A 13,702-nucleotide genomic window follows, 5' to 3' on the forward strand; every position below is an offset into this window, starting at 1 on the left:
AACAACATTTAAAAATACTGACTGACACCTTTCAGCTATTTTAACCAGTAGACCAACACATTCTACACAGAACAGAAAGCCAAACAACCCAAACAGGTTTGGTGTATTACTGTAAAAAACAGTAATTCTGCCCAGCTTGACCTGTTTAATTTGTGATTAAATTGCAGAAGTTGACATTTCCCTCTTAAACAGTATTAGTCCAGGAGCGTTTACTGTAGCATGTTGTCCATACTTAGTTGTGAAAATGTCAGAATAGCTATTATAATTTGTTACTGGAGTACAAAAAAGAATAAGGAAGTTACCTATGTTACATTGTCAGTAAATGTTCTGCTATTAATAATAACATCACTGGTGTTTGAGAACTGAAGCACAAAAGAATGAGGAAGTCTCCGAGCAGTCACAAAAAGGGAATACACACTGTTACATTGTCAGATAAGCAGAGTTGCGTGCGCTCCACCAGAGGACCCAAACTAATCAGCACCAGCCTTTGTATGAGTTTTTCTTTTTAAATCAGAGTTTTGTTAAAGCTTGGCTCTCTTTAAAGTCCCAATGGATGCTGCTGTGAATCGGCCAACCCGTCCACACTCTATAGACAGTGTAAGAAGACTGTCTACCCAAGGCTGCTTTGAGAACACCCTGAAGTTTATTTGTGAATTTAAGCCTGGTGATGAGGATCAGGATATCAGCATGGGCTGCGAGCCGATATCAGTCACCCTCCCTGCACAGTGTAGTGTCTACCAATTGAGGCTACGCATCTGTATGGAGGTATGTAAACCTGCACTGAGTGGTCTATCGTGCAAAGGATGTTTTCCTTTTATTCTCATAGACTGTGTTGGATGTAGTTCTGGGTCTATAAAGTGAAATTGATAGCGCAGTTCCTAAAAACTAGTTTCTTTATAATGGAAGTTGGTGCTCTGGGGTGGGTGCGGTGCAGACTGGTCTGTTCGCAAAATAAATTCAAACTTAGAGAAGTCAATAAATGTGAGGTTCACCTTAGTAAACATTTTCCCATTGAGCTTTTGGTTTGCTAGTACAGTACGAAGAACATTATGGTCTCACTGAGGGTACAATAAACAATAAAACAGAGTATGATTAAGGATGTAGCAAATTCATTACAGTCAATAACACATGTGCCCATAACTAAGTCCATCCCTTGTTTGGGGTGGCTGCAGAGTGGGTCATCAACTAAAGTTGGTGGTTGAATTCTCGGCTGCTTCAGTCTCCATGCCAAATATCCTCAGGCAAGGAGACTGGATCCAAGTTGCACTCTGGTGCACCCACTGAATTTGTGTGAATGTTAGATAGAAAGCTCTTATGGAGGAAAAAACATTTAAAAAAGTTTATAAGTGAATCAGGCAAGTTGTCTAAAGCACGCAGGTAGACAAGCGCTATATAAGAAACAGTCCATTTACCTTTGTGGTTGAATCAGGAAATACATTAAATATAAAAATCTGCCAAATGAAATATCTGTAGCTCATAGTCACCCTCTGTGAAAAAGGAAGCAGCTAAAAGAAGTTTCTACGTTGCTTTATCGTCAAACCGTACATGGGAACTATCAACTGATTTAGCTGGCTTCTAAAATATTATGTATTTTTAGCTAAAAGGCAAATGTTAGCTAATATGCTAAACTAAGATTGCATGCTCATATGACATGGTATTGCATAGTCCCACTATCAGCTATTTACAGTATAGCTGTCAGTGTGCCTCATGCTTAAGCATTTACAGTACTGTTAAAAACGAAGAAAGGTTTTACAAGAATTTCAGAAACCCTGGCGAAAAAACAATTATAAGGAAGCATTTTTTTTCCAAGATGCCGCCACAGTAGGCAGCTTGTTACTCAGCTCCCAGCTTGAGGTAACGCACAAATTTCCCCGCCGTGGGATCAATAAAGTGTTATCTCATCTTCTTGTTCTTTGGAGCAAAATATAATGAAATGATCAAGACATTTGCGCAACACTATATTCAGACTACAGTAATCAAAAATTGTATGTATTTATTTTTTCATGTATATGACTCTATGCCTCCAGGCACAGGAGCAAAACTGCCACCCAGACCCTTTTGCAATATTGGACCCCGAGAAATACAGCCTGCTCTATGCCAGGGGTGGCGACTGGTATGAAGCCTACGATGACTGTCAGGTTATCAGGACATTAGACATTCCATGGTCACGTAATGACCCTCATTGCCTATCAGCACGCATAATAGTAAAACCGCCTGTGGCAGTTGATCCAGAGGAGAACGAGAAACAACAGCAGTGCCTGACTTATCTGATCGGACATGACCTGGAGAAAGAAGCATCTGATAGACTTGGTGAGCTCACCTTCACCCGTCGGAAACTGGCATCTGCTAGGAAAAAAGAGCTGAAGAAACGGGATGACAAGTTGTATGCCACAGAGCCTTGGATAACGCATACCGCCTTACCAGAAGAACTACAAGAATGGCAGAACAGAGACTTTCCTGTCACTTTCCACTACATGAGCAGGATCAGCTTCAGCATAAAGGCTGACCTCAGCACAACACCACAACTACTTCTTAAAGTTTTTGAAAGGGTGATGAATGACCGAGGGATTAAATACGATGGGCCTGACAATCTCGTGTTGAAAGTTGCAGGCAGGGAGGAGTTTTTATCTGGAGACTACGCCCTGAACGATTTCCTCTGGGTGCGACAGTGCCTGAAAACCAACCAAGAGCTTCACCTCTTTGTTGTCCCCGTGTCGCAGCTTCCCTCGGAGGCTGTCAAATTTGTGGACTGGCCACTTGTTGATGGTTTTAGCGGCCAGTTCAGTTCCCACAATGATCTCAGCCTTAAAGGGAAGGATTTGGATGACATCTTCATGATATCCTTGTGGGACTGCAACAGAAATTTCAGAGTCAAATTGCTTGGATTTGATATCCCACAACTTCCAAGCAAATGCCCTCAGTCTGTTTATGTTGAAGCATCCATACTCCATGGTAACAAGGTCCTCTCTTCAGTGTCCTCCATTCCCAAGCCCCTTTCAGATGAAGTGCTGTGGAATGAGTGGCTGGACTTTGATGTTCTTCTTAGGGATCTGCCACGTGGAGCTAAGCTGGGTCTCACTATTAACGAAAGTCCTAGTGACATGTCTGCAGCAACAAAAGTCCCATCGCCTTCAAGCAACAAAACAATAGACTTGCTGAAAGGGAGAGGAAAAGTGCTCTACTTTGTCAACCTACTCCTCATAGATCACAGGTGCGGATTTTTGTTTTTATTTAACCAAAAATATCTTTATTAACAGTATAAGGGAAAAACATACATAAGCAGTTAGCTATAAAACTGTCATTTAAAAATCTCTGCTCTCCTGTCAAGTCATGCTTAGTTTGTAGTGTTAGCCAGTTATTAATTAAGTATACCAATAATATCCAAAATATGATACCATGGTAACACCACAAATCTGAGTAACAATGACAAACATTTTACAAAGATAATACACACAAAAGTTGCATTGTTGGATGTTTATGCCATTTCAGTGCCCAGTTCTTGCACATGGTTATTTTCCATTTGGTGTACTACACCACAATATCACGGCAAAGCATGTAATAGGCACGCCGGTCGACCGTGTCCATTTCACGCTTTTCAGTACCAGCAGGGGGAGATAATATATTTAAAGCCATAAAGTCGCTAGTGACCTATGATTAACCGATAAAGCTAGGTGGCTTATATGTATTACGTGTAAATGTGTTAGTAATGTCTGTGTAAATGCTTTTATTAATGAATTTTTTGTTGGCTTAAAATAAAATAAAACCCTCTGCTGTAACTGAAGCTTACTGCAACTTCTGCATTCGTGTACATTTCCTGCTTTTGAGAGGCAGAGCATCAAATGACATGGTGCGTGTCTATTACAGGTTTTGCCGTGATACATTTCAGGCACACAAGAAACTTTAATATTTGAATGCGCTAAATAGGATGTTAGTATGGAATTTTAACAGGTGTGAAATTTCTGAGTTAGCCGAATTTCATCCTTTCACAGTATCTGGACAAGAGTTACAAGTCTAATCAGTTCATGAAGTAGGTTGTTTGGAAGTAGGGACCCAGTCTTTTGCAACTGCTACAAATCCATGTGTGTCCATGTGCGTGGTTTTATTTACAACTACAAAATGTTGATAACATTTGGGTAACAGATGCATATACTTGTGTGTATGCATGTGTTGCCAACCTTAGTGTCAACATTGGTTTTGAGGTCTCTATTTATTATTCATTTATTAATTTATGTTTTATTTATTACATATGTGTATTTATTATTACTCCATCTGACATCTCAGTTTGTGCTCTTATATTCTTCATTTGAGAGAACGTCGAGACATTTCTTGCAGTACTGTAAAACTAACTATTATTTACACGGTGTTTCAACACGGGACACCACCTATCCCTGCAGGTCTGTTCTGAGCCAGGGGCCCTACACACTGCACATGTGGTCACACCCTGGCCTGGATGATGAGGCCATCACCTACCAAGCAGACAAGCTGTCAACTGCTACTAACCCAGACATAGCTGACTCCATGGCTATCAGCTTCCTTTTAGACCGCTACAGCTTTCCTGTGGTTGTCCCAAATACTGTTACCAACTCTGAATGTTCCAATTCCAGAGAACATGAGAATCACGAATCTCATGTCCCCCCACCCTTGCCTATCAAAAGATATTCTTTGCCAGCAAACTCACTGGCTGACAATGTAACTCTCAAATCCCCAACTACAGCCATCAACACCAAAAAGCCATGCCTCAGAAGGTTTCGGGAGGAGAGTGTCCGTTATGCCTCCAGTCTACCCCAGTACTTGCGTAATGTTGACTGGATGAACCGCAATTCGGTTGAAGATGTCCACTGGCTACTGGGATACTGGCAATCTGAGGAACTGGATGTAACAGTGGCATTGGAGCTACTAAGCATGGATTTTGCAGATGAGTTTGTCAGGAGACTGGCAGTGAAGAGACTGGAGAGTCTGTCGAATGATGATGTGCTGAAGTATTTGCTTCAGCTTGTGCAGGTATGTGTTTATATGAAAATTGATAAACAGAGTCATTCATATTGCGTGACGCGCAAAACGTCATCTGAAATAATTAAACTACTATTAACTACCTGTTTAGTTTGCAAAGTGAATCTGTCTTTATTCCACTCCCCATTCTATTGAACATCAGGACTGTATGTGTTGCTTTTTTTATTACAATTACAATACATAAAAAAAATCATGATTACTGCTTATCTAAACTGGCAAATGTTTTCCCTGAAGCCACAGACTTGTTTCAAAATGTTCTCTTAGAGTCTTTGTGGAATGCATCACCAATGCAATGACATTTATCAGATTTTACTGGTTACATTAGACATCACCCACTTATCTCTTCTCTGACAGCTTTCATTTTGCTTCATGTTTTATTTTCCCTTTGATCCTTACTCCAAGATGCTTTCCACATTTCTGTTCTGTTCTTTTTCATAAGGCCTAACGTTCACCTTTTGTTTAAGTCATGTAAATATATCCAGTAGAATGTGAACACATTTAAGCATTTTAACCATCCCCCCCATCCCACTATTTAAGGACATTTGTAAAATCACTTAAAATGACTATTAAAGTGTGACAATGACCTTTTCCTTCACCTTTAACTCTTACAGATCCTAAAAGTGGAACCTTACCATGACAGTTTCCTTGCTCGGTACCTCATCCAAAGAGCTCTGCGGGTAAGTCATGAAGCATCCACTGTGACTGCAGAGTACTGGCATGTACAAGGTTGTCAGCAGAATATTTTTGCCAGACAAAATTATTATTTTTTGTCTTTTTCTAATGAAGAGAGACAAAACAAAACCTACTTAAAGAAACAAATACAATTCATAGACGGCACTGTAGCAATCGCAGCATCACATCCCTGGTTCCAAGTTACAGCCACATGTTGTCATAGTAACAGTAACAAAGACTATAGAAAAAATATCCAGAATGAGCTAAGGCTAAAAAATGTACTCTCTTACACACACACACACACACACACACACACACACACACACACACACACACACACACACACACACACACACACACACACCTTCTTACTAGATATTTTTGTACTAGGGATCAAAATCAACTTCCCAATTCAAATGAATTTTAAATAATCTGATATTGATTCCTTAAATCCTTAAATGACGTTTTTCAAATAGAAATGTATTTTGCTGTGAATGAGACTTGCAAGAGGTTGACAAGAGAAAGCCATGCAAGAGTTAAGTGACCTGGTGCCACAAGCCTTAAGACAGATGTTCGGCAGCTGTATTTGGATTCAAGAACTGTGAAGACAGCGAAGAGTGGACAAAAGCAAAGCCATATGCAAGGCGTGCAAAATGGAGGTGAAATACTGTGAAAGTTGAATAAAAGTTGCAATATTGTAACTGCTTTAGGATCTGTTGTTAATTTGGAAATTAATATATTTAATTTACAAAGTTTAAAGGGTTCTTTGAACAGTAAATATCCAAGATAAATGATCATAATTTAAATATTTCTGACTGAGTCAAAGTTGAATTGAGTCAGGACCTTGAGAATCAGAATGGAATCAGCTCTATTCTGTACACATCAGCATGTCATTTTTTCATTGCTAAGTGATGCCAGAAAAATCAATTCAAGCTCTGTGGGAATGCACTCCAGAGTACGAGGCGGTATTCACAGCAAAAATAATGGTCATTATAGAAGAGCAACAGGCAACAGGAAGAAATTGTGCTACAGTCATTTAAGGAGAGAGAGAGGTGTCGGGCGCACCTTTTTTAAAGAGAAACTCGCGTCATCGACCTCTCTGGGCCAGATCAATCAATGGTGTTGGATCCTGTCAGATGACCTCTTATTCTATGCTGATGTCACGGGGATGTATTTGTGTTAATTTCAATGTTTCAGAAACAGTGCTCTGAAGTTTTTTCTTAGTCAGCATCTGCAAAAATGACTTTGCAGACTTTAACCCTGGAAATTCCACACTGCTGTCCAACACCATCATCTCACCTTTTTGGTTGTCTCTGCGTATCAGTGAAAATCAAGGAAATGTTTCCTTGGGGGAACTTTATTCAAACTGCAGAATTGAGCCTGTTGAGAATTGAAGCATTATGGTACCACTTATAATATAAAGCCCCGTTAGGTTCAATGTTTGTGTGCCGGTCCACAATAACAAACAGTGTTTGACTCTTTAGAATCTGCACAAGAATCCTGATGTTTTGTGCTCAAATCCGATTTTATACTTATACTATACAAAAGCACTAAAGTAGCTCCCAATTATGATTGGCTCACAGCTTATAAAAAGCTTGTGACAAGCTTAATAATGGATCTGATTTTCTTTCTTTCTTTTTATTTATCTATTTTTGTATTTTCATTCACAATAGTCATTAAAAGATCAGGTTTTTGTGTGAATAAAAATAATACCTTTCATTTAAAAGTTTTTCTTTTTTCAGGTGAGTTTAATAAAGGTTTCAGTCTGCTGGAACATTAATGAATGTTTTTACACCAGTAAGATGTCGACTGCGACCAGATCTGTTTCACGCTGTCTGACTCACTCACATCTTTCACTGCAGAGCAAAAGAATCGGACACTTCTTCTTCTGGTACGTTCGCAGTGAGGTAGCAGGGTGCCCGTATTTCCGACAGCGCATGGCTGTGATTCTGGAGGCCTACCTGCTGGGCTGTGGTCAGGCCATGCTCGACAGCTTCACCCAGCAGGTCCAGGCGGTGGAGGCCCTGCAGGAGGTCGCTGTCATCATTAAAAACCTGTACCCTGACAAGACCAACCTTGATTCTACAAGTAGGGAGCATCATTTTTCCTTAATTAATATATCAAATTTTTTTTTCAAAAAGCTAAAAGTATTTAATTTAATTTTATTTCACTGTTTTTTACTGAATGTTTTATCATGGTGCAGCATCTCTATCAGATTCAGGTCAGGACTTTGACTAGGCCACTCCAAAGTATTCATTTTGTTTCTCTTAAGCTATTCAGAGGTGGACCTACTGGGTGGACCTATTTTCCTGCTGCAGAGCCAAGTGCACTTCAGCTTGTTTTTGTTTCAGAATGTTTACAGCAGAATTCATGCTTTCATTTACCACAGCAAGTCTTTCAGGTCCCGAGGCAGCAAAACAGGTACATAACATGTTTTGGGGATCATCAAGATGTTTTCTGGCAAAACTGAACGAGCCTGTATGTTCCTTTTAATCTAGGAACTTCACCCTGCAGGCCATTTTTGTCATGCCATCTCTCACCTAACACATTTTAACATTAACAAAACTTGATCAATTCCTAAAAGAGTGAAAATGCATTTTAAAGAGCTTAAAATAGAGTTCATATAAAGAGTCATAAAAAATATTCAGATTAATTAAAGGCAGCAAGGATGCAGATTTACCTGTTTTGTGTTTGTTTGTTTGTTTGTTTGTTTGTTTGTTTGTTTGTTTGTTTGTTTGTTGTTTTTTAATCAAAAAACAGCCACTCATCCTTGAATCCGAATTACTTTGGAACACAACAAAGCGTTTCTTTGGAAAATTCATTTTTTAAGATAGAAATTTAAAATGGACCTATTATACTTTCCTTTATGTTCTGTTATATAACACTCTCATAATTCAGGTTTTAAATGTAAGCTCCACTGGCTTCTCAGTAAAAGTCCTTGAGCCTCTGCATCTGAATGCAAGCTGAAATACTTTCCTTGTTCTTATGTTCTTGCATGGTGCGTGACAAAAGCATTTCGTTTTGGAAAGGCCATTTTTAAGATGACCTATTAAACTTCCCTCGATTTTTACCTCTGCTAAGGAATTTATGTTTGTGGTAGCGTTTAGGTGCACCCACATCATTCTGTCTGTAAACACAATACAACTCCTCTCTGGCTCTGCCAATGTCATGTAGGTACATTTAAAAAAAACAAAAAAACCCAAAAAACAAATAAAATGAAATTCATTAAAAGTAAATCCCTTCACACTAAACACAGCCCAGAGAGTGAGCTACCTTGGCCGAGGCACTCTCTGAGTGCTTCTTGTTAATTATGGTTATTTTTTTTATGTTCTTGCATGTTATTGTTTCCAAGTTACTACATTATTATTTATCTACCAGCTGTAGAAGGTTAGCAAAGCTTTGCATGTAACTTTGAATGTACTTTGGAAAAGCTTCTTCCAGCTGGCCTCGTGTTGAGTTCCATTTTAATATACACGAAGAAATCCCATCTGTGTATGGCTAAGTATGGCTGGGTTCCTGTATGTAGATGAAGTAGTGCTGCACACCTGGTGTTCATCAGCTGATGAATAACAGAAGCTCTATCCCTACCTAGGCTAGGAAAGACATCCTTGAAATGCATTAGATGTTTTTATAGCAACTTTTCAGAAACCAAGGACTCTAATCCCCAAAAGCAGCTGTTGTTTCACTGTTAAACCACTTCACTAAATTATATCTGTTGATCTTGTTGTAGCTCCCTTCCGGCTTCAGGGACTTCTTAGAGACAGTAACCTGCCAAATGAATTCTTGCTGCCCTTTGACCCTCGCATTAAATGTGGAAGGATCCTGGTAAGCTTTGCTGGCTTTCTGTCTCTATTTGTACATTGAGCTTTAGGGTTATGTGAAAGTGTGGTGAATAAAAAAATGTTGGGTATATTTTTATATATTGCATTTGAGCATTTTGTGTGTGGTTTAGTCTTATATTCTAAGTTTACTATATGCAGGATTTATAAACAATGCAAGAGGTTGACCTTTTCATCAAAAGGGCAACCTCTTTGTGATGATGTTTCAGGTTAAGAACTGGAGACAGATAGATGCAATTACTTGGTCAGGCTTGTAGTTTTGTACATAGTTGAGGAAATGTTATCAATTTCTACAGTACAATTATTATAGTAGACCACTGTGAATTCCTCCTTGGCCTGTTTTTGTTTTTTGCATCACATTTTCTGTCTGCTTCATATAATTCAAGTATAATTACTTACTTGAACTTTTCTTCAACATAAATTTGTTACTTATTCTGTTTTTCCTGATTACAATAAGTACACCACAGTAAAGTAGCTATATGTAATCTTTTGTTGTTGTTGTTGATTAAATCAAAAAGGCTGTGGTGAAGAAAAATATCCCACACAAACAAAACGGTCTGCTTTACTTCTTTGTGATGTAGCTCGATAAATGCAAAGTAATGGCCTCAAAGAAGAAGCCTCTGTGGCTGGAGTTCTCTCCCATGCCATCGCCTACCTCCGCCACACCTGTTGGAATAATCTTCAAAGAGGGGGATGACCTCAGACAGGACATGCTGGTCATTCAGGTCAGACAGATCTTTTGTTACTTTGATTACTTGAATTCTCTTCCTCAAATATGAATATTGATTTTTTTTTGTGTGTGAATATTTCCTACATGCTTGGAAAAAGGTAAATATACAGTACTTCATACTTCCATCATACGGTACTTCATACTTATCTGACCAGCCCTTATATTTAAAATTCATATAAATAACTACGTATCTTTTTCTGCGCTGCTCCTTTATTTGTCCCTCAGGGCTCAATTCTTGGACCAGTTCAGTTTTTCATTTTTTGTGTTGCTCCTAGGTTATATACTTAACAGGTTTGGTATGCCCAAAATACACAACTTTACTTTTTTGCTAAAAAAAACCCTCAAGTCTATCGTAGTTTTACATCAGGTTGAAAAGACACATGAATGTTTGCATATTTCTGTTTAGGCACTGGTGCTGATGGACTCCATCTGGAAGGAGAAATCCCTGGACCTCAATCTTGTTCCATATGGCTGCATCTCCACTGGACACAACATAGGTATCAGCATTAGTGTGCTTTAATAGTGTCCACAGTTGGTACTGGATGGCTCTTTTTAATAGTGGTTGTTGAAGTTATACTTAATATAATTTACTAATCAATTAATAGCTTGTTTACAGAGTCAGCAAAAATACACACATTATGTACTTAAGTAGAAGTACAGATATTGGTGTTAAAAACACTCCAGTAAAAGCTGAATTACTGATTTAACGCCTTTACTCAAGTAAAAGTGAAAGAGTACAGGCTCTGAAATGTATCTGCTATATTATTGTAATACAAAAATAATATTAGTACATAAAGATAAAAATGTTATTCAAATCTAAATTCTACTTCTTCATCATCATCTCAATCTGTTATTTAGGACACAAGCAGTGAAAGAGAAAATAAATAAATGGGGGCCGATCTGTTGTAGTGGCTCAGCGTGGGGAAAATACTGACAGCCCACAATGATTTCTAATGTCAGCTCCAGTAGATTTTCTTAGTGGACAAGCTGTGATCAGCGGACATGCAGATCACAGCTCTGAGGTTACTCATAATGAATACGTTGCCCAAATTAGACATTTTACGTAAGCTTTACTTAAGGCAACTGAGAACTATTTAGAACTAATTAGATTTTACAATGTATAAAGACTGAATTCAGTGACTGAATCTAAGCACCGTCAGTTCATTTGTAAACGAATGTCTACTACACTTGATCTAACCCAAGCTCCACAGCAGCTGACCACCACAGCCACTGTGTTTCAGTCCAACACAGTACTTTGCTATCAATTCACGACATTAATACAAGGTAACCTGTTTATCCTGAGCAAAACTACCCAGAATTTTCATGCAACATTTCAATAACACAAAGTACAGACATTTGTTTAAAAATGTAAGCAGTAAAAAAACGGTCATAAAAATAACCAGAAGAGAACAGAATACCCCTTTATTGTCACTGTGTATATAAATAGTCAAATTCAATTCAATTTTATTTATACAGCACCAAATCACAACAATGGGTGCCTCAAGGCGCTTTATATTGTAAGGTAGACCCTACAATAATACATGCAGAGAAAAACCCAACAATCATATTAACCCCTATGAGCAAGCACTTTGGCGACAGTAGGAGGTTGAAATAAATAGCAAACGGGAGACATATAGAGAAATATTTACAAAAAAAGAGAAAATTACAGATTGGACAGTTGTAGGTGAGTCTGGAGGTGTGTGACCTGATTGACCTGAGGCCAGCGGGTTAAACTAGTGGTGGGCGGGGTGCAAGGGGTCACCTGTGATGCCCCTAGTTTTCCTAAGACGGGAGGATCTGGAGATGGTCTCCTGGATGGCAGAAGGCAGGTAATGATTTTTTGGGCGGTGTTAATTACCCTCTGCACAGCCTTCCTGTTCTCAATAGCATCCCCTGCGTAACAAACACCCAGGCAGCAGGAGAGCACGCTCTCCACTGTGGAGCGGTAGAAGGCCAGCAGCAGCTTCTCAACCAGGTTATTCTTCTTTAGGACACGGAGGAAGTGCAGTCACCGCTGAGCCTTCTTTACCAGGGTGTTGGTGCTGTTGGTCTAGGTGAGATCAGCAGAGATGTGGGTGCCAGAAACCTGAAGGTGGAGACAGATTCCACCTTTTCTCCATTTAAAATGAGAGGGGAGTGGATCCATCTCTGATCTGTAAACCGAACAGAGAACAATCTAAACCTTAGAATGTCCAAAATGTTCAAATTGGACTCGTTCTTTTATTATATTTGACCTAAAATAAGTGACTGAGCCCATAAATTCATCAGTAAAGTGTTTACAAAAGGCAGGCCCTAGGACATTTTTATAAGACTTTTCACAACCACAGCTATCGCCCCAAATTTTTATTTATATATGTTGTTATGGGGTTTTCTGTATAGTATTTTATCAATTTACCAATTTAACCTATGACCAGTTTACTATAATAAATTATGTAACATGCCTGCTTATTGGACTGTGGGAGGGAAAAAAGCACCCACCCACATGGCAGAGGATCAACATGCAACCACTGCACCTGCACAGTGTCATGTTTTTGTAACAGTGTTTTGTGAGAGGGTTTTTTTTACCCCCTGGAATTAGGTTTCTGTGTTTGAAGTTTAAAACATGTTTAAAGGTGAAGCACAAAATGAAAATGTCCTTGTCATCAGGTATGATTGAGATTGTGAGGAATGCAACAACGATCGCTGCGGTCCAGAGGAGCCAAGGAGGAGCAACTGGAGCCTTCAAAAATAATGCTCTGTTTGAGTGGCTCAAGTCCAAGTGTCCACTACAGGAAATTGTGAGTAAATCAAAAGCAATCGCAGGTCCTTTCTGTTGTTTCCCTCAGTAATAGGAAAAAAAAAACAACTAAAATGTGAAACTGTTGTGATTTTATTTGACTGCAGCACTTCAAGAACGTGGAGAGATTTGTGAATTCCTGTGCTGGTTACTGTGTGGCCACATATGTACTGGGTATAGGCGATCGACACAATGACAACATCATGATCAGAGAAGACGGTAAGCAGCACAAATCACAGAAAACACCTTATTGGCTACTGTTATCACATGTTATTTACTGATTTGTTATTATCCTCTTATGAAATGACAGATACTTTTTGTCCTCTGAAACAAGCTGCATGATAAAATGAATTCATAAATGAACAAATTAACTGATAATTAGAAAAAACTGAAGTAATCTTGCCTCTCAGGGAACTTGTTTCACATTGACTTCGGACACATCCTGGGTAACAGGAAGCACTTTCTTGGCGTGAACAGGGAGCGAGCACCTTTCGTCCTCACACCTGACTTCCTGTATGTCATGGGCAGGGTCGATGGTCGCAACAGCCTCTACTTTCAGCGTTTTAGGGTAAGAGGGCTTTATTATTTGTCCAGCTTTGCATGAAAATGTTTTAACAGGTCCCATAAATAGTTAGCTTCTCGGTGGAGTTCAACCTTTTACCTTAGTAATTCGCT

General features: G+C 39.1%; 1 protein-coding gene across 1 annotated transcript in view; it reads left to right on the forward strand.

Annotated features, from left to right (window-relative positions):
* Window positions 1-442: 442 nt before the first annotated feature.
* The window catches only part of LOC102215291 (phosphatidylinositol 4,5-bisphosphate 3-kinase catalytic subunit gamma isoform), a 15,800-nt gene continuing 2,540 nt past the window's right edge, over window positions 443-13,702 (forward strand). Inside the window, exons 1-11 of the mRNA XM_005744667.1 lie at window positions 443-765; window positions 2,028-3,211; window positions 4,395-5,001; window positions 5,622-5,687; window positions 7,545-7,770; window positions 9,413-9,507; window positions 10,103-10,246; window positions 10,658-10,748; window positions 12,898-13,028; window positions 13,135-13,246; window positions 13,438-13,595. Of these exons, the coding sequence (XP_005744724.1) occupies window positions 550-765; window positions 2,028-3,211; window positions 4,395-5,001; window positions 5,622-5,687; window positions 7,545-7,770; window positions 9,413-9,507; window positions 10,103-10,246; window positions 10,658-10,748; window positions 12,898-13,028; window positions 13,135-13,246; window positions 13,438-13,595 (3,030 nt within the window). The 5' untranslated portion in view covers window positions 443-549. The remainder of the gene's footprint in view (window positions 766-2,027; window positions 3,212-4,394; window positions 5,002-5,621; window positions 5,688-7,544; window positions 7,771-9,412; window positions 9,508-10,102; window positions 10,247-10,657; window positions 10,749-12,897; window positions 13,029-13,134; window positions 13,247-13,437; window positions 13,596-13,702) is intronic.

The sequence above is a fragment of the Pundamilia nyererei genome, unplaced genomic scaffold (genome assembly GCF_000239375.1).
Source record: "Pundamilia nyererei isolate P.nyererei 1_Seehausen unplaced genomic scaffold, PunNye1.0 scaffold00147, whole genome shotgun sequence".
In the NCBI taxonomy this organism is placed as follows: Eukaryota; Metazoa; Chordata; class Actinopteri; order Cichliformes; family Cichlidae; genus Pundamilia; species Pundamilia nyererei.